This window comes from Oryzias latipes, chromosome 9, assembly GCF_053564925.1.
Source record: "Oryzias latipes strain Hd-rR chromosome 9, Olatipes_Hd-rR_3.1".
Taxonomy (NCBI): Eukaryota; Metazoa; Chordata; class Actinopteri; order Beloniformes; family Adrianichthyidae; genus Oryzias; species Oryzias latipes.
The window spans coordinates 8,698,907-8,716,896 of record NC_136245.1 but is presented as its reverse complement, the minus strand read 5'-3'; the positions used below and the strand labels follow the sequence as shown (position 1 = coordinate 8,716,896).

The following is a 17,990-nucleotide window of genomic DNA, read 5'->3' as shown; positions in this document are numbered from 1 at the left end:
CTCTCCTTCTGAAAGAACGGTCAAACGTTTCCTGTAGTCAGAGTTTTGTTTTAGTAATGCTTCTGCTCCAGTTCTTTTCTTTGATTAACACATTTCTAGATGGCCATCATTGTTTGTTCTCAAATAATGACTTATGCACTAACAATAACTGCCCTGGCTGTCTGATGTGTGTAAGATCTCAAAATTTTGTACCATCAGTGATGCTTCTCAGCATCATAGGTGTTTAAAAATAGCTTGATGGATGTTGAGTACTCTTTATGCTGCTTCTAACCACTTCTTCTGTTGTTGTCGTCGCTGCTGCTTCCACTGTTTCACGTTTACCAGTTTTGCTCCAGGTTGGACCGCAGCACCATTGTCCAAACTGGTAACCCAACTACACGCTATAGAGTTGAAAAGCGATGTTGAAAAGAGTAACATAACTGAAAGATAACGGAATTAGTTCAGGAAAGCCTTGTTTATAATCAATGAAGGGTTATTTAATTGGTACATTTTCTATACTCATGTCATTTTCAGCTTGTATGCTATAAAAGTTTCAAACTGATGTGACCTTCATTCAAATTTCTGATTCTTTTGGTCCAATTTTTTTCAGGTTCAGGTGGAGACAGAGAGCGATGTCCGTTTGTGTTCATGGCAAACTCCCAGAGTGACCTGGATGACTGGGTCCGTACACTGCGCAAAGTCATTGGAGTACCAGCAAGCGGAGGTTGGTTTATTAGTACACATCTTTTACTGTATACATCAAGGATCTTCCTCTGGGTAGGTTGTATTCGTGCAAAAGAAAAGAAACATAACCATGTTTTTGTCCACAAGGAGACCTAAAACATGACCACACGCATCCAATCACTGAGAAACCTGAAAACATTTCTCTTTAAGGGACTCTGTTGATTTATGTTTGGGTAATTGGTGAATTAATAGATTCTGTCTTTCAGTTTTGGCATTTGTTTTGAGTTAATTTTGTACAGATAGTAGCTTTGCCATAGCATAATGTTGTACAATACACTTTAACATTGTGAATTAAAAAGGCAACAAAAACTATAAAAATATATGTGAAAAAAACATTTAAAAAGTGTCAATAAAACAACAGATATTAACAGGTATATAACTCAGAAAGAGAGGACTTCTGGGTCACTTGGCAGAGCAAGCTTCAGATTAAAAGCTACTGATTTCTTGCAAAATACAAAAATGATATTTAAAGTCCACTTTCTTTGTTAGGTCAGCCAATTAAAAACAATGTTGATGTCAAACATTCGGTTAAGTAAGACTTAAGACCTCTTATCATTTGCCCAAAGGTCCAACCACAGATAGGTTTACTTTTTTTTAAATTTCCAACCATTTTTACCTCTTTTTAAAGCAGTTAGTTTTTAAAATAGATGACTGTCGTCCGCTTTTGCCTCATCAGCTTTGTTTAGAATCCCTTCTATAATATTAAACATGAACATAAACTCTCAACCGAAACTCACTCAAACACTTGATGCACACGTTTTCAAAATGAATAAACGAATAGGACGTAAATTGAAATTACAAATCTGTCCGATTTTTTTAATTTAAAAATACAGAGGTTTTAAGTACAGCTCGTTGATTATTCTTGAGCTATTTATGGCCTAATGCAAAGACTTGTTCACCCTTTAAATTATTGCAATTAACCTAATTGCACACAAGTTGTTAAATTTAGACCCAAAAAAAGGCTTTTCAAGGTAAAGTTATCTGCTGATGCAATTAGGACAGCAAAACCCCTCACTTCTAAAAGAGCTGCTACAATTTTTGTCTTTCTTCTCTATGCAGTATTTGGAAAGAGTCTCATTGACACTATGATGTATGAAAAGCGCTTTGGGCCTAACACGGTGCCGATCCTGGTGCAGAAATGTGTGGAGTTTATCAAACAGCATGGGCTGGACGAGGAGGGCATCTTCCGCCTCCCTGGTCAGGACAATGCTGTAAAACAGTTCAGAGATGCCTTTGATGCAGGAGAGAGGCCCTCCTTCCCCAGGTAAAAGCCTTCACATTCACGCTCATTGTGTGATATTAATGTGATGCAAACCGCAAATGTAGTCTTGTCACTAACAAACAGACACAATGATGTTTTGATGTTTACATCAACAGAAAAGTCTGGTTCAAATATGAATTTAAAGCTACAGGTGACTGTTTCCATAAAAGGAGAAAATCAATTAACAGCTTTAGCTTATTTCCTTTAGTGAAAAGAGAGGTGAAAGGCATGTAGAGAGAAGCTGATGGCTCTGCTACACAGAGTTGAGGGTGAAGCCACATCCTGTTCTGACAGGCAGCATAAAAACATCAAGATCTCCTGACAACGCTTATTCACAGCAGGCAGCCTGCTCTGAATCCGTCCCCTTAAAGCCAGAAAGCACAAGGCTGTAGTCAACCAAGAAACTACACCTTACAAAACAACATCAAACTAAAAACATGGTCTTGAGCAGATCTAGACAACGTAACTACAAAATGAGTAAAATAAGTGCAATACATCTGACTCAGTTTTCTTGTTTCACAAATCGTTTCTCAAGACACTTTTAAAGCCAGAAAATTCCACTTTTTCTAAGACACTACTTTATAGACTAAGATGGGAATTATGACTCATTTGAAACCAGTTTTACACTGTAGTCCTCCATATATGTGAACATCTGTTAAGATTCATTTTGAGTACATTCACTTTAAAATAACAATCAAATAAAAGATCATCAATGAATTATGAGGTGAAATTGATGCAGCATCCATTGAATTTTGTTGACATTTTGAGTCTTTGACGAGTGAGTGCTGTGTCCGCAGTGACACGGATGTCCACACGGTGGCGTCACTGCTCAAACTCTACCTGAGGGAGCTTCCTGAACCTGTGGTGCCCTGGACTCAATACCAGGACTTTCTGGACTGCACCAACATGCTGGACTCAAACAGCAAAGAGGTTTGTTGGTTTTTATAAAAAAGAAACAATTCAACCCAATGGAGTGAAACGTTGTGAGTGTAAAGAGGAAGTGTTTTTGTTTTTTCCAGATGTATACTTGGCCTTTAAGATGTGATTTCTGTGTTTTTTAAAGGGGTGGGCGAGGCTGGAGCAACAAATCGTTCTACTGCCCAGACTCAACTACAACCTTCTTGGATACGTTTGTCAGTGAGTAGAAACTACAAATGTTTGAGGAAAATCCTACTGAACCAAAAGACCTCAGTGGTCCTCGTATGGCACTGAAAAACAAGCAGCAAAAAATAGAAAATTTGACAAGAAATAATAAGCTGATTAAAAATGACAGAGACATCCAATGTGGGGTGAAAATTGTGCTTTAATTTTGAAATTTCCAGATGTTCAGAATCAAATGCCTGGGCCCATTTTGACATCTGTTACTGTTTATCTCATCAGATTCTGTTTATCTCATCATTATATCAAACCACAACTATTGAAGTGAAATATCTTTATGTTTATGGCAAAAATGCAAAGAAGCAAAACTATCTAACTAATAAGCACTTTTTTTCCAAATGTAAAAATACACAAACACTTGTTTACCCTTCCAAAGAAGTGATCCAGGTGTTCGTATGATTATGTACCGGTACAAGGATTTTAAGAATAACTCAGGGTATATAACAAAATCTAACAGGTTTTAATTAATACAATTTTCTTTTTTAACTCAAACATCATCACCCATCATAAACAGCTTACAGTTGTGTAGGTTCGAGGACTGCGGGGTCCATCCATTCATCACCTTTTCTTCCTCCATGAGTGTTTGTGCAGGACGGTGTGGTTCTGCTCACACTGTAAAAACTGAATCTTAAGTAAAATTACTCTTGTTTTAAAGAAAAATATCTTATTTTCTGTCTTGCAAGAAAAATAATCTTATCAAGAAAGCTTTTGCATAGCAAAATATTCTCAGTTTAAAAACATGTCTTAGTGACTTGAATTTTTTCTTAAAATAAGAATTTTTGGACCAATTGGCAGATTTTTTGGCTTATTTCAATAAAACCTGTCAATGGAATAATAATTTTTTACCTTTTTCTAAGGGGCATGATTTTGCAATGCATCATTTCAAATGTGCAGCTTTGAGATCAGTTTCCAGGTTTTTGCTCATAAAACCTTTTTGTCGACAGGTTTTTGTTTGAAGTGCAGCTCCACTCCAGCGTCAACAAGATGAATGTAGAAAACTTAGCTACTGTGATGGGGATAAACCTGCTCAAACCTCAGATAGAAGATCCCTTCAGCGTGATGAAGGGTAAGAACTCAGTCAACTACCACAATGATGTACTTTTTTGTCTTCTGTGAAAAACACAAACATCTGTATTCACCATTAGATGAACTCCAGTGACTTTTCATAAGTCTGAGGATGGCGAATCATCATTTTGATAGTAATCTTCAAACATTTGTGTTTGTTTTTCTTCACAGCCACTCCTCAGATCCAGAAGCTGATGACAGTGATGATCAGACAGCATGAGAGTCTGTTTCCTCCCTCCAAAGACCCTCCTCCCTCCTCTCCCCCTGCTAAGTCTGCAAACCAGAATAACAGTCCTCGTAGTTTTGTGGGCTGGGAGTCTGCAGAGGTACAGTACATTGAGCAGTCTTTGAAAAGGCATTCTTTTGAGCACATTTTTTGTTTAAGTGTGATGCTTATTATTGTTTCAAATTTAATCTTATTGTTTTAATATTTTGGAGCAAATGGATTGTTAGTCTAAGTTGTCAGATAAAGAGGCACACCACTTGCTAACTATTGCTTTTGCAAAACTAAGTCATTTGTTCATTTGAAATGAAAATGTCTTTTGACGTAAATAAATTTGTTGGACTAAAAAACAAAAACAAAAAGAAACAAAACAAAGCAATTGCCTTTAATTAAACAGTTATATGTCATTAAATCCTAAATGTTTCATTCAAACAGCCACATTAGAAAATTACGAGGATCCAAAAATTACAAATAGATACATATATATATATTTGACAAAGAGAAAGCTAACATCCTCATATATCTAAAGCCAATCTTCACCTGATCAAGGAGAATCCTGGTTTTGGTTCATAAATGTTGCTTGGTATTTGTTCAGCTGACTTGTAGAGGCCATGCAGAAACCATTGTTGAAGCAGTTACAGGCAACATTTTATTCAATTTTTCTGTGTTTGTTTGTCTTAGATGGGTGATGCCTTTATGTCCGAGTCTCTCAAAGAAGAGGAAGATGATGACAGTCCAGATCCACCTACAGGGAAAATCTGCCCACGGACAGATGGTCAGGAGCCTTTCTCCCCCAACACAGATGAGGGTCAAGGAAGTCCCCGCAAGCGCACTCAGACCCTTCCCACCTTCGTTTGCCCCCTCACCGGGATGGCTGCCAAGGCAGACGCCCTCAACAAATGGAGCAAGATTCAGGAGAGCGGGGAAGAGAGGAGCGGGACTTTGTCGGAAGACATTTTTAAAATACTAGACCTGCGAGGCCCATTTTTAGGAGGCTCCCAGTTCAGCAAAAAGGAAGAGGATGACAGGTCTGTGACCCGGAGAAGCAGCGATGGCACCGTGTCTTCTAATGCTGGCCCCCAGGCACCTGAAAGTGACTCCCAACCTACACGGGGGCTGTCTGATCAGAAAAGTGCAGACGTCTCAAAGGAGGGCAACACAGGGGTGCAGGTCAACAGCAGACCACAACAGAAGGAAAAGCAGCTGCATCTTGCAGAGAGGTGAGGTCAGCTGAGGAGGTGAAGACAAACTTGATCATAATTAGGAATTTTCCTGCAGAAGCAGAGACATTTTTGAGGTAAAGTTACCTGTTTTTAACTGGCCTGGTTGTGTCAAACGTCTTTTGCAGCTTGCAGAAGGAGAACATGGAGCTGAAGGCCAACGTGTTGGAGCTCCAGGCTGCTTTGGAGGCAGAGCGCCGCCGTGTGGCTGCTCTGGAGATCTGCCTTAAAAATGCAGAACGCAGTCGGGACGAGGCTCAGAAGCGCAACAACGAGCTGCAAAGAGACATTCAGCAGTTTCTTATCACACAGAAACAAGCTCCAACTTAAGCCAATCTTTCCCCCATCTATTTTAACGACTCAGATCATTTCAACAGACTGGAGCTGCTCATCCATCGTCCTCTTCCTGATGTTGGGTTTTCTCTCCATTTGTTTGTACTCCCTTTAGGGGTCGCCACAGCGAACTGAGCTACAATTCGCGCTCATGGTTTTAACGTTTTAGACTGATGGCCTTACTTACCCAACCCTCTGAATTTACTGTACCCAGGCTTGGGTCCAGCAAATGGAAATGCTGGAAAGTGCCCCTATATGGTGGTTGTAAATTACAGCACCTGGACGTCTTCCATCCAAGAACTAACCAGGCCCAGATAGGATGAGGGTCAAGCTTGTCCAGAGTGGCGCAGTCAGGTTTTTTTTTTTGGCTTCTGTTTTATCTTGAACATAAGTTATTGGGATCTATTTTTTGTGCATGTGAAAAAAAAAATCTGTGAAGTAGAGATTTAAATTGGGTCAAGAATGAGACAAGAAATGTCATGATGTACAAGAATAAAAATGAAAAACAATAAACAAAATTAGGGTCAGCAAACTGGATATAAAGAATACCCCTAAAAAATATGATAAATGTCTTTTTTTTACTGAAGGAAAGCTAAAATAATTAAGCATCATGAAAAAATTATTACACTTGTGAAGACCTTTAGAAAAACCACCAAGCAGTTGTTTTATTCCTATTGACCCCTTGACGCATGAATTTATTTCCAGCTATGACAAAATAAATTCACTTATGTTTTTGCTGTCATGACGGCTACGTTCACACTGCAGGCTGAAACGACCCAATTCCGATTTTTTGCCCCTATGTGACCTGTATCTGATGTTTTCATGACAGTCTGAACGACACAGATCCGATCTTTTCAAATGCGACCCAGGCCACTTGGGTATGTGGTCCTGAATCCGATACGTATCCGATCTTTTGAAATGCGACCTCCGTCTGACCGGCCAGGCCACATGAATCCGACCCGTACGTCTTTGATATGCTACAAACGTCATAATTCAGTAGGCGGGAACGAGAGCATAAACATCAACCATTGCGGACGATGCTGCTGAGACCAGTCAGTGGAAAAGAAGCGAGGTCACCGATTTGATACATATTTGGGGTGACAACTCTATTCAGGCCAAACTCCAGGGCTCTTATCCCAACCGGGTGGTTTTTGAAAAACTTTCCAGCAAAATGGCTGAGCCTGGTGTTGAACCTTTCCCGCGATTACTTTTTTTTCTTTCCGACCGTGGTCAGAATTGCGGGGGAGCGAAGGTGGATCCTCCTTCGGGGTTCCCTTCCCTCAGATCCTCCAGAGTGGGTTAATGAAGAGTCAATAGCAGTTCTGCTGGGGGGGGCCGTCTTTTATTATCGTTCTCCTTCCTCCGTAACATACAACATGAATGCGCCCCCAACACACTTCCGCTGCCACCTCTCACTCCCTCCTGCGCTGCACGCGCTCTCTCCTCTCTCTTAAACACGCGTGCGCGGCCGCAGCACATACACATCCCCATTCCACAACAGTGGATACAGACCATTCTGGCTCCAATGCCTTCTTAAAATGAGAAGATGGTAATTCTGCTAGCTCCTTTGTGAAAATAAATGTAACAATGCAAAAAGAGCTCCGCTGTTGACAACACGGTTGTTGGCATCCATTGAGTATGGTACTCTTCTGCGCATGCGGGTCAGTTCTGGGTCATTTCACGTTCACACAGGAGATCACAAAAGTTTGCATTTAATTGGAAATGTGAACAGCCTTGCAAAAAAAAAAAAAAATCGTTTTTTTTTCTCCAAAATATCGGAAATGAGCATTAAGCCGCCCTGCACTGTTAACGTAGTCGTAGATTCTAAATGAAGATAATTCTGGAGCCAAAGTGGTTTGATTCCTTTTTGCAGATATTCGGGTTATCATTCTCTCACATGCTTGTAAAGACAAAAAACAAATCATCACACATCACAGTTTCTTTTCGAACCATCCTAGTTTTAAGAAGTATGTTTTGCACAATTTCTTTAAGACTTCATTGCTTCTTCTGAGTTGGGCTGAGAGACCAGAACAATATGCTGGGCAGAGCAATTATTGCTAACGTGGATACCAGACTGTGGTCCAGATCAGACCACAGCCCAATTTGTGCTGCCTTTTCCAACATGTCATTATAATTTTGAGTGCAGTAGCTGAAACCAAATCATCACACATTCACCAACATGTCTAAAGGCTACCTAAACTTTTTTTGTTCAGGTAACCCTTGTGCTTTCCTATGGGGTCCAGATTACCCCACCCTTACATTGATGTGTTCTCCCTACCATGACAAAGGTAGATAAAGGTGTAAGATTTCATGTAATCCATGGACACCAGTGAAGATCACAAATCATTGAAGAAAAAAGTTCAGCGCACTGTCTAGTGGGGTCTAAATGACCCAACTCCCAATGTCAAAACGTCTAGGATAGCACAAGGGATAAACTGAAAGCACCTTGAGCCTGACAGGCATTGACTTTTATGTTCTTTAGTTACCTGAATGTTTTCTGGCTCTGCAGAAGTCTGTTCTCTGCTCTGCTGCCTTCAGAAACTGCCTCCAGAAACAGAGGAGGCAGTTTTGTTCACACAGCTGTAGGCTATGTAAAATGACTCAGGGATTACACTATTGTGAAGGCAACAGTGTGTTTGCCTTCTGTGGCTGTTTGACAAAGGAAGAAAAAAATAAATGATTAACGTGGTATTGTGTGGCTGGATATTATTAGCTCAGCTTATGTATTCGTATAGTGGTATAATTTATAAGATAATGTTTGTGTCTTTAGTTCAAATTACACACACATATAAATTAATAAAACAGCACTAATGTAAAGGCTGTTTGTTTTATTGCAAAAGTTAATTGTCATTGACTCAAAGACAAAATGAACAAATGCATGATATAAAAACAATTTTTGTTATTAAAATCCACAGGTTTAAAAAAATTCTAAATAAATAAAAAAACTACTTTTTCTTTTTTTTATTGAATTCAAGATTTTAAACTACAAAGACTGTTTTAATCACTGAGTTTTTTAGGAAAAAACCTATGAAAACAAAAAAAAAGCACGATTTTCATGGAGTACTGTCTAATAGTAGTGTCACTCCAAAAATAGCAACTGTTGTCTCCACAAATCCACGTTTGTTATGCCCTTAGGCCCCTAATGGAGACCAGATAGAGGGGCCTGACTGAGTGTTCAAAAGAACATTGCCTCTATCGAGTTTTCTTAGGCCCATCAGGAAGATGTGATGGTCTGTTGCAGCAACGGTTCAACAAATATATGATAAGAGCACGTCTGTCAGTTGTCAGCCTGGCAGATGAGTGGCAGAAGCAGGAAAAGCTCATTCCTTCCAATCACTGTGACGCACTGACAACAGGAGTGTATCTGTGGGTCACACGAAGAAGCTCTGGAATGAAGGACAACTGTGTGGTGTGATGAGGGATCAGGTGACAAACATTCCCATCAGTGGAGGAACCGGTGACGGTTACTTTCAACGTCATCAGATTGTCCAATCGTCATAAAGACTATGGTCACACAGTCATCTGAAAAGAAAAACATCCTGATTAAACTTCAAGCTGCGCAATGTATGAGAATCACATTTTTTTATAAATAAGGTTTGTTTTGATTTGATCATAATTTATGGTTGCTGCTAGTTGATATTGTTTCATTTTAATTGAATCGGTTAGTTCAAAAGGGGCCCAAGTCCAAGAGGTTTGTTTTTCCAGGACATAATTTAATTGCATATAGCTTAAAGGGAGGCTACACCAAATGATTAAAACTTTACCTAGATTTAGCACCAGTTCATAGCTTACAAATGCCATAATATGAAGCACCTCACTTTTATAATTTCAGAGGACTAGAAAACTAAAGTCTATGGACTTGGGCCCTTCTTGAATTAAACAGGGGCGCTGCCATATTAAATAACTAGTGCTGCCATCTATGGGATAAAGCAAAACCCATGCAAGAGAGGCCCAAGTCCAGGAATTTTGCACTTAATGCATTTTAAATGTCAAGCATAGTCAACACAGTACCACGGGCTTGGGACTTTTTTGCACATAATCAGATAGCTTTTCCCTTGAAGACCATTGAACATATTATATCTCTATTTTGAAAAATTTTGGACTTGCACTCCTTTTAAACTAACCAATTCAATTGATCAGATTCAACCTACAATCGTTTCAGGACCTTTAGTCAAAAATTCAATCAGTGTGACTCAGAGCTGAATACCTGGTACTGAACAGTGCTGGGGAAGTTTTCTAGATTCCTTGTACTTGTTTCATAAAGTTCAGACCATTGTTGTTGTTCTACATCAAAATAATACAAATATAACATTATTAGAACATGTATTGTCACATGTCTTTGTAAAATTCAAAGTTTTTCCACACATTGTACTGTAATTATGGATTGATCATTTTTTGCTGCCATCCCATGTGTGTGATTTTGCAATGGTTTAGATTGATTTCATTAACAATTTACCTCAGACAGATCGATCTGGTTGAATCGCAGTAATATAAACCAATTCGTTGTTTAATAATCGTTACATCCCTAGTTTGCACCAAAATGTGCAGTTTGGCAGAACAAACCAACCTGAGGCTGACCATTCAGATGTCACCAGTCAATTAAAAAAACATCCGTCAAACTTGACAATCAAATATAAGTGCACTATTCATGAACATGCAACCCAACATATGTTGAAGATATGACCTGTTTCACTCAAAATACATGGCAAATTGCTAGCTTGCAGACAAATGGCATTAGCAGCTGCTTATTAACTGCGCTTGCTACTGATTACTTTTCAGATATGCTTCAATCATGTTGTCAAAGATAAAAATGAAAATTGTGTAACTTATATCCAAATTTACCAAGTCAAGTTCATGAGAACAGTTTCTGGGCAACACATGAGGCATGGTGGTGACAGGGTAGTGATATGGGAATGTTTTTCAGCCTCAGGACCGTGGCGCTCTTAGTGGACTGGAATCTTCTTTGTATGCCACCAGAGTTCAGTGTCTGTGCTGAGTCAGACTGGTTTAATAGCTTGGTCATCATTAATTATTCTCACACCACAACATGTGAAGTTAAGCCCCAGTAAGGAAGAAACATCTCAATTTTAATCAACCAAGCAGAAATTAAGGTAGTAAATCAGTGAATTCAAAGATGATTTTTATTCTTTCCATACTGCTTGTGCGTTTTACCTGAGTTCAAAATGCAGAAATCCAATCTCCTTTATTTTACATTTCCTAGTTTTCAAAAAAGCCATAGGTCTGGTGTGTTTTTTATTATGGCTTGATAAATAAAACATCAGAAGTGAAAAAAGGTAAACTACTTTTTTTTACATGTCAAACATTGTTAGGTGGTGAAAATCTTCTTGTTTCGCAGGCTTTCTGTAGGCTTCACCTTTGACTTCTTGCTGTTTCTGAAATTGAGAGGAATGTCTCCTGGAAGCTTTGTCTGCTCTACGATGAAAGCTTGTGAAGGTGCCTCATGTCTTGCATTACACATCCTCGCCTCTCCTCATTTCTGCGAAGAGGTCTGCTGTGGCAGAAAATTCTGTTTCCAACACAGTGATTATAACTAGCTGGAGAAGGTTTCAAACCAAAACTTTGCAGACTTTGCACTCTCCTTAACATCTCATACGCACCTCTAAATGTTGTACAGACTCAAGGCCTTACACCTCAATGGCTCTGATTCTAGTTGCCAGAAAAATGTGTCCTGCGACATTCTAGAAAATCAACAAACCAGAAGTGTGTTTTTTTTTGTTTTTTTTTTCAAAAAGGGATGCTCAATTATGCCTAGAAAGCGCTGGCATAACTTCCCCATTTCCAAAGCAAATAAACAAATGAAAAGTAACCCACCCAAACAAAATAACCCGTCCACAAGGAAGAGGCTGCAGGACAGTGTTTACAAAATCCTCATTAAGGAAGTTGTGAGATAACGCACATGCTCATGCGCATCACAGAGAGTTAAAAAGAAGGCACGCACGCACGCACACACATACACACCCCAAGGAGACCATAAGCACTGAGCAATGCAGAGCCCACCATATCATAGATAAGGGACAGAAAGACAAGGCTGGGAAGAAAGAGCAGACCACAGAGAGACTGACTGAGGAGAGGACACAAGAGAGATGAGTCGAACAGACAAAGACAAGCCTCGGCCACCCTGCCACCGGAATCGCTGCCCTGCTGCAAATAACTTCAAAAAGTGTGCATGAAAATAAATGCTGTGAGATCTGGAGGAGGGCACCAGGACACTACACGCCTGGAGAGGAGCTTACATCGCTTGGGTCAACAGGAATGCAGCCGCTTCCACATAAACTGACCTACAGCTCACAAAACTTTTGGATTTTAGCAAACAAAAAGTCAGTACTTCTTCTTGTTGCATGAGCTCACCCATCCACCACCCCAGAGGGCATAAACTAGACTGCTGCGGATTGTTTCTCCCATGGCGAGCATTTGGGGCTCTGAACTGGGAACCATTTGCACCTCCAAGATTGTGTTCTTGCTGATTTGCCTCCTGCTGCTCCAGGTGCCTCTCCGTGGACATAGCAGCCCTATTTCGCCGACTCATCAGAGGATTCGTCCTGCTCCGGGTCTGGGGGACGGGCATGGAGGAGTGGTGGACCCGTCCATTTTGGAGCAGGAAAACAACGTTGACATGCAAAACCTGCTGCAGAACCTGAAGACACAGTTTTTGCGCACTTTCAACCTGTCGGGTTTGGGCCCCCCGGCTTTGCCTCCAGGGAGTACACGAGAAGAACCACCTGAATATATGATGGAACTTTATAACCGTTTTGCTAATGACCATAGTGCCATGCCCACCGCCAACATCATCCGCAGCTTTAAGAACGAAGGTATAGCTCACCTCAAACCTATACTGCCCCAGATAAGCACAGACAGATGATAAAACTTCTTTGTCTTGTTTCATATTCATTATTTAACATTTTGAGTCCTGAAATATAGAAGTAATTGCTCCACAAAATTCTATCAGATGTTAATTTTTGACTTTTGACATAGTTTGTGGATGCTGAATGGTAGAATTCACACTCTTTTGTTTGCAATATATTGAATTTAAAAAAAAAAAGGTTTGTCTAACACTCTGTTTGTCTCTGATCAGATTCAAACCCAAGCATCGTGGGTGTCGAGGGAGTGAGGCGCCACCCACTCCTTTTCAATGTATCAGTCCCCCATCATGAGCACGTTATAGCGGCTGAACTTCGTCTCTACACTCTTGTCCAGACTGACCGTCACCTCTATGCCGGTGTTGACCGAAAGGTCACCATCTATGAGGTGGAGTCGCAGGATTGGACGGAGAACATGACTGATGTGAAGGCCACACGAGGAGATGCGTTCGGACTGGTGCAGGAAAGGACAGAGCGGGTGGAGCTGGTGGAGCTAGCTTCCCGACAGGTTTATGGGACAGATAATGGCTGGGAGGCCTTCGACCTAACTACTGCTGTTCAGCGTTGGCGCAAGTCTGAAAGTGGCACTACACACCGGTTGGAGGTGCACATTTCCAGCATAGCCAACAGTGAGAATGATAAAAGTGTGATGAATAGCAAAGATGGGAGTGTGCCTGAAGGAGACATGGAGATTGAAAACAGTCCCGAGGAAAAACACAAGCCTTTATTGATTGTTTTCTCCGATGACCAAAGCAGGGATCATCGAGAAGATAAACGTGAACTGAATGAGATGATAAACCATGAGACTTCCAATGTGGTCGAGCAGAGCGATGACCAATGGGGAGCTCTTGAAGGAGACGAGGATGAGGAAGCTATAGATGAGGAAGACCTGATACAGATGCGCTCAAACCTGATTTATGACACTGCATCTCGCATTCGCAGGAACGCCAAAGGGAACCACTGCAAGAAACAGTCCCTGTATGTGGAGTTCAAGGACATTGGCTGGGACAGTTGGATTCTGGCACCTCCCGGTTATGATGCCTTTGAGTGCACAGGTGTTTGTTCATACCCACTGACAAAGCATCTCACCCCTACAAAGCATGCCATTGTTCAGACACTGGTCAGCATTAACAGTCCGCAGAGGGCAGCGCGAGCATGCTGTGTGCCCACCAAACTGGACCCCATCTCCCTGCTGTATCTAGACGAAACAGGGGTGGTCACCTACAAGTACAAGTATGAAGGCATGGTGGTGGCTGAGTGTGGCTGCAGATAGTCCACGGACTCAAAGAGTTGAACGCTGTCAGTCTTACCCCCAATAGGAAAGACACAAAACTATATATAAGCTCCAATGAACTAAGCAGACAAAAGAAGGGAAAACAGTTGGAATCCATGATGCTGCGTTCACACTGGGATCGAGTGTTCAAGCGAGCGCTTCCAATAAAAAAGTCTATGTAAACACATGCATGTGTGGGTTTTAGGCTCCAGTGTTCAAAACTCTTGGGTTCACATGTAGCCACGCAAGATTTTGAGTGTGTCTTTGGGCTCTACATACAAAATGTGGGGTAATTGAAAGTATGCTGAAAGTTAACCCAGTTGAACTTTGACCTTTTCAATACATGGAGGTGTCAGCCATTTGGAAATCAATCACAAAAGAGAAATTAATAACTGCAGTTTGTGCCTGGCCGAAAATCTATGACTCCAAGTCTTTCATATATCAGAATAGAGCTGTAAAAAAAAGACAGGAGCAAGATTTGCGAGATTTTCCCCGCTTCGACATTTCGCACCAAGCCTCCTCCAGCTGTAAAAATAGATGCGCTTGTATCGGGTAGCAACAGTCCAGTGTGAATTCTGTATGCTAAAAGCACATTCTTCAGCAAGCCACACACACCTAGTGTGTATTTAGCTTCAGAGTTAACCCAACCAAACATCACTACAAAGCAGAGTCCCTGATTGGTCAAAGTTCAACTTGTTTAGCTTTCAGCGCGCATTCAATGACAGCACCTTATATATGTAAAGCCTGAGAACTGACTCAAAAACTAGTGTAGCGACGTGTGAATGTGAGAGTTTTAAATGTGGAAGCCCAAAACGCACAGATACTTGCGTTTACAAAGACTTTTCATTGGAAGTGTTCGCTTGAACGCCCAGTGTGAGCGTAGCATTATTCACGATTGACAAAACTGTATGCACTTCAAGTTGTGTAATTTAGAATGAAAAACTGATGGAAGCATTTAACTCTAAAAGGCAAAGAGCTTTCTGTGAAAATGTTGAGGATTAGTTGTAATTTGGGGAAAAGTTGAGCTAAACAGCATATTTGATAAAAAAAAATGATCTCAAGATGATGTCGTGCCAACAGGACAAGAAAGACAAGATTTTCTGAAAAACAGATTTGTCCATTTGTGCAGCCTGATGGGAACTGTGGATCCTCCCCGTCTCTTTTCCCCTTCCTCTTCTCTTATCTCTGGCCTGCCCGCTCAATGCAAACACTAATCAGCACTGCATGTGCCTCAGTGCAGTGAAATGACCTCCCTAAGGCAACCTGAAAAAGCCATGAACTCTCCAGGCCCGGCTCCTGCAACCCCCTGATACGTGAGCGCTGTGCATGGGCCCTGGAGCACGGGTTATCTGACTCAACCCTGTTTCCCACTTCACATGCCTCTTCTCCACTCCCCTGAGTTACAGAGATAGAGAGGTGTTGGGGGTTGAGAAACATGTATGCCACCATTCATGCTTGGAGGACTTGAAGTCATTCAGGACACGTTTTGATGTGGCTGGATGGGGGTGTGGGGAGAGGAGACAGGAGTTGTCCACATTCTTGGGCAAGTGTTTCAGTTGGCTGACCTTGCACTTTCTGCCCCCACCGTTTCTTCAACAAAGTCATCCATCAATGCTATGGAATAACATTGGCTTTTTGGAACATTTTTGTCTATAGGGCTGAAAAAGGGCCGCAGAGTTGCCTTACAAATACATTGAGGAAATATTCTCCTTGGTTATAAGCCTTTTGATACCTCTGCTGCTTGTGTCAAATAAAAGACTATTTATTGTTCTAATTTATTACTTTTTACAACAGAGTAAAAGACTAAATATACATATGTAGATGTGTAAGTTAGCATAGAGTTAGTTTTGTAACAATGACAATGCTTTTGCAGCATAAAGATTATTTTGTTGGGAAAAAAATTAGCAATGGTTTTTGAAATCAATTAAAAGCAAAAATGATGAGGAAATAAATCTGATTGTCCTTTTTTAAGTGTGAAGGTTTGGTCATGTGAGTTGAGTTGGGAATTATCTCAACTATTTACATCTGAAGGCACACTTTCAGCTCCAATGCTTCACTGATTTTTGCATATTCAAAAATTGCATGCATTGTATTGCATTTTTTAGAAAGCCATCGGTAAAATTTTCATTTGTCGTCAGTTTTGATTTCCGCTTGTTGGAAAAGCCATCAGAGTTGTGACATAACGCACTGCTTCCATTCTGATCCTTCATTCCATTGCTATCAGCTCAAGGGTCAGACTTTACGCACAAACAGAAAACCATGGGAAAAAGCAGAGGAATGCCCCCTAGTGAGCAAAGAATGACCTGATGATAAATTAGGTGCAGGGATTTTTTTTTTTTTTTTTTACAAAATGCCTGTTTGTCAAGAGGAAGCATAAAAAAATCAAGGAGTAAGCATACTGATTAACATTATTCTGCCATCAATTCTTCTTTTTATTGTTTGGAATTTCATAAGTTATTATTTATTTTACAGCTGAAAAAAGTAGGGTGAGAGATTCTAGAACCAGAGGTGAAGACCAAAAACCCCAAAACCCAAAAGCCACAAACAAAACATTGATAGTTATTAGTTGATAGTTCACGTTCACGTTATTTGGCTGTAAAACAAATGTTTGGTATGACTTTCCATGCACTTACTTCTCTTGTTTACAAATGCTCCGTAATTTACGGGAAACGTGTTTACGGCGACTTCATAAATCTGCCTTTTTTATGTAAATCTGAGTGAATTGATTTTAGCCTCCAATACATTAATTTTCAGAGCTCAGCACTTTTTTTCTAAAATGCTTCCATTTTTTAATTAAAAAAAGGGGGTTCAAATTTTGATTTATTAGCACTTTGCATTTTAAGAATGAAGTTAAAATACAAAAAGTATAAACTTGGAAGGATTTTCTCATGGTAAAGCTGCTGTACTGGATTACATCAGATGTTGTTAAGAGTTGCAAAAGGTAACGAAAAAAAAGTAAAAACTGTGTTTTTTTTACTATTTTCTGCCAACAGAACACAAAACTGTTGGCAATGATTTTTTTTAAATAAAGTAAATTTAACCTCATTAAGGTTTTCAGTGTCAATCTGAGGCTCAGCCAGGCGACTGCGCAGTTACACCATACTTCTATTGCATTTCAGTGTGTTTATAAACAGATTCTTTTTTTTTCTTCTCATAATTCTTCAAAAAAAAAGAAGAAGAATATTTGGAAAGAGTCCTGCAGTGACAAGTGCACTGAGATGTTTCAGTTCTCCAACAGATCTGTGACCTCCCCTATAAGAAATAACAGAGTTGGTCTAAAAATAGTAACTGACTAGAGTGCAAAGACCATGGTGCTTTAAACAGCACCCCAACTCAGCTATGTAAAGCTCACTAATTGGTTATTTACAGAAAGTCACAGGAAAAATGTATCTGGCCTTTGTCAAATATGTAAAAGAAAAAATGACCTTTTTTGTGCGTGCTTGGATGGTAATGACAACTGGAAGGCTTCAGCTTTTGTTTTTTTACATGCCAAAAGGATCTTAATGAAAGCATTTACTGCTACAATTATGAGCGTTCATTAAATTTCTAAAGTACACAACAAGAGGACTTCATGTGGAGATCATTCAAAGCTTTTCAAAGTTTTAATAGAGAGATGTGCGCTGGGTGGTGGAGAGATGGAAATGATAAACAATGTGACCAAAAGCGGAAACAATCAGGCCTTATTACAGACCCCACGTCAGAGGTTGGGCGAGTGCACGCCAAAGCACACGTTCACAGACAGAGGCTTGGCGGTGTCACGTCAGGTACTGGAGTTTTACAAATCCCTTAGCAACCCATGAAGCACAGTTTCCTGTTTTACATTCATGCTCAGGGTCACAACACTCCCCCTAAGAGG

The 17,990-nt window shown here is 40.3% G+C and overlaps 2 protein-coding genes across 3 annotated transcripts in view; both read left to right on the top strand.

The window, feature by feature from the left end:
• arhgap25 (Rho GTPase activating protein 25) overlaps positions 1–8,672 on the top strand; it is a 32,133-nt gene extending 23,461 nt beyond the window's left edge. For both annotated transcript variants that reach the window (XM_004072870.5, XM_020706195.3), the window contains 8 exons: positions 590–703; positions 1,783–1,987; positions 2,782–2,914; positions 3,048–3,121; positions 4,087–4,208; positions 4,379–4,533; positions 5,112–5,650; positions 5,779–8,672. In XM_004072870.5, the coding sequence (XP_004072918.2) occupies positions 590–703; positions 1,783–1,987; positions 2,782–2,914; positions 3,048–3,121; positions 4,087–4,208; positions 4,379–4,533; positions 5,112–5,650; positions 5,779–5,980 (1,544 nt within the window). In that variant the 3' untranslated portion in view covers positions 5,981–8,672. The remainder of the gene's footprint in view (positions 1–589; positions 704–1,782; positions 1,988–2,781; positions 2,915–3,047; positions 3,122–4,086; positions 4,209–4,378; positions 4,534–5,111; positions 5,651–5,778) is intronic.
• Positions 8,673–11,959: 3,287 nt separating this feature from the next.
• On the top strand, positions 11,960–16,086 carry bmp10 (bone morphogenetic protein 10). Its single transcript, XM_004072871.4, has 2 exons — positions 11,960–12,813; positions 13,077–16,086. Exons 1-2 carry the CDS (start codon positions 12,405–12,407, stop codon positions 14,132–14,134), a joined length of 1,467 nt encoding a protein of 488 aa, XP_004072919.1. The 5' UTR covers positions 11,960–12,404; the 3' UTR covers positions 14,135–16,086.
• Positions 16,087–17,990: the final 1,904 nt, after the last annotated feature.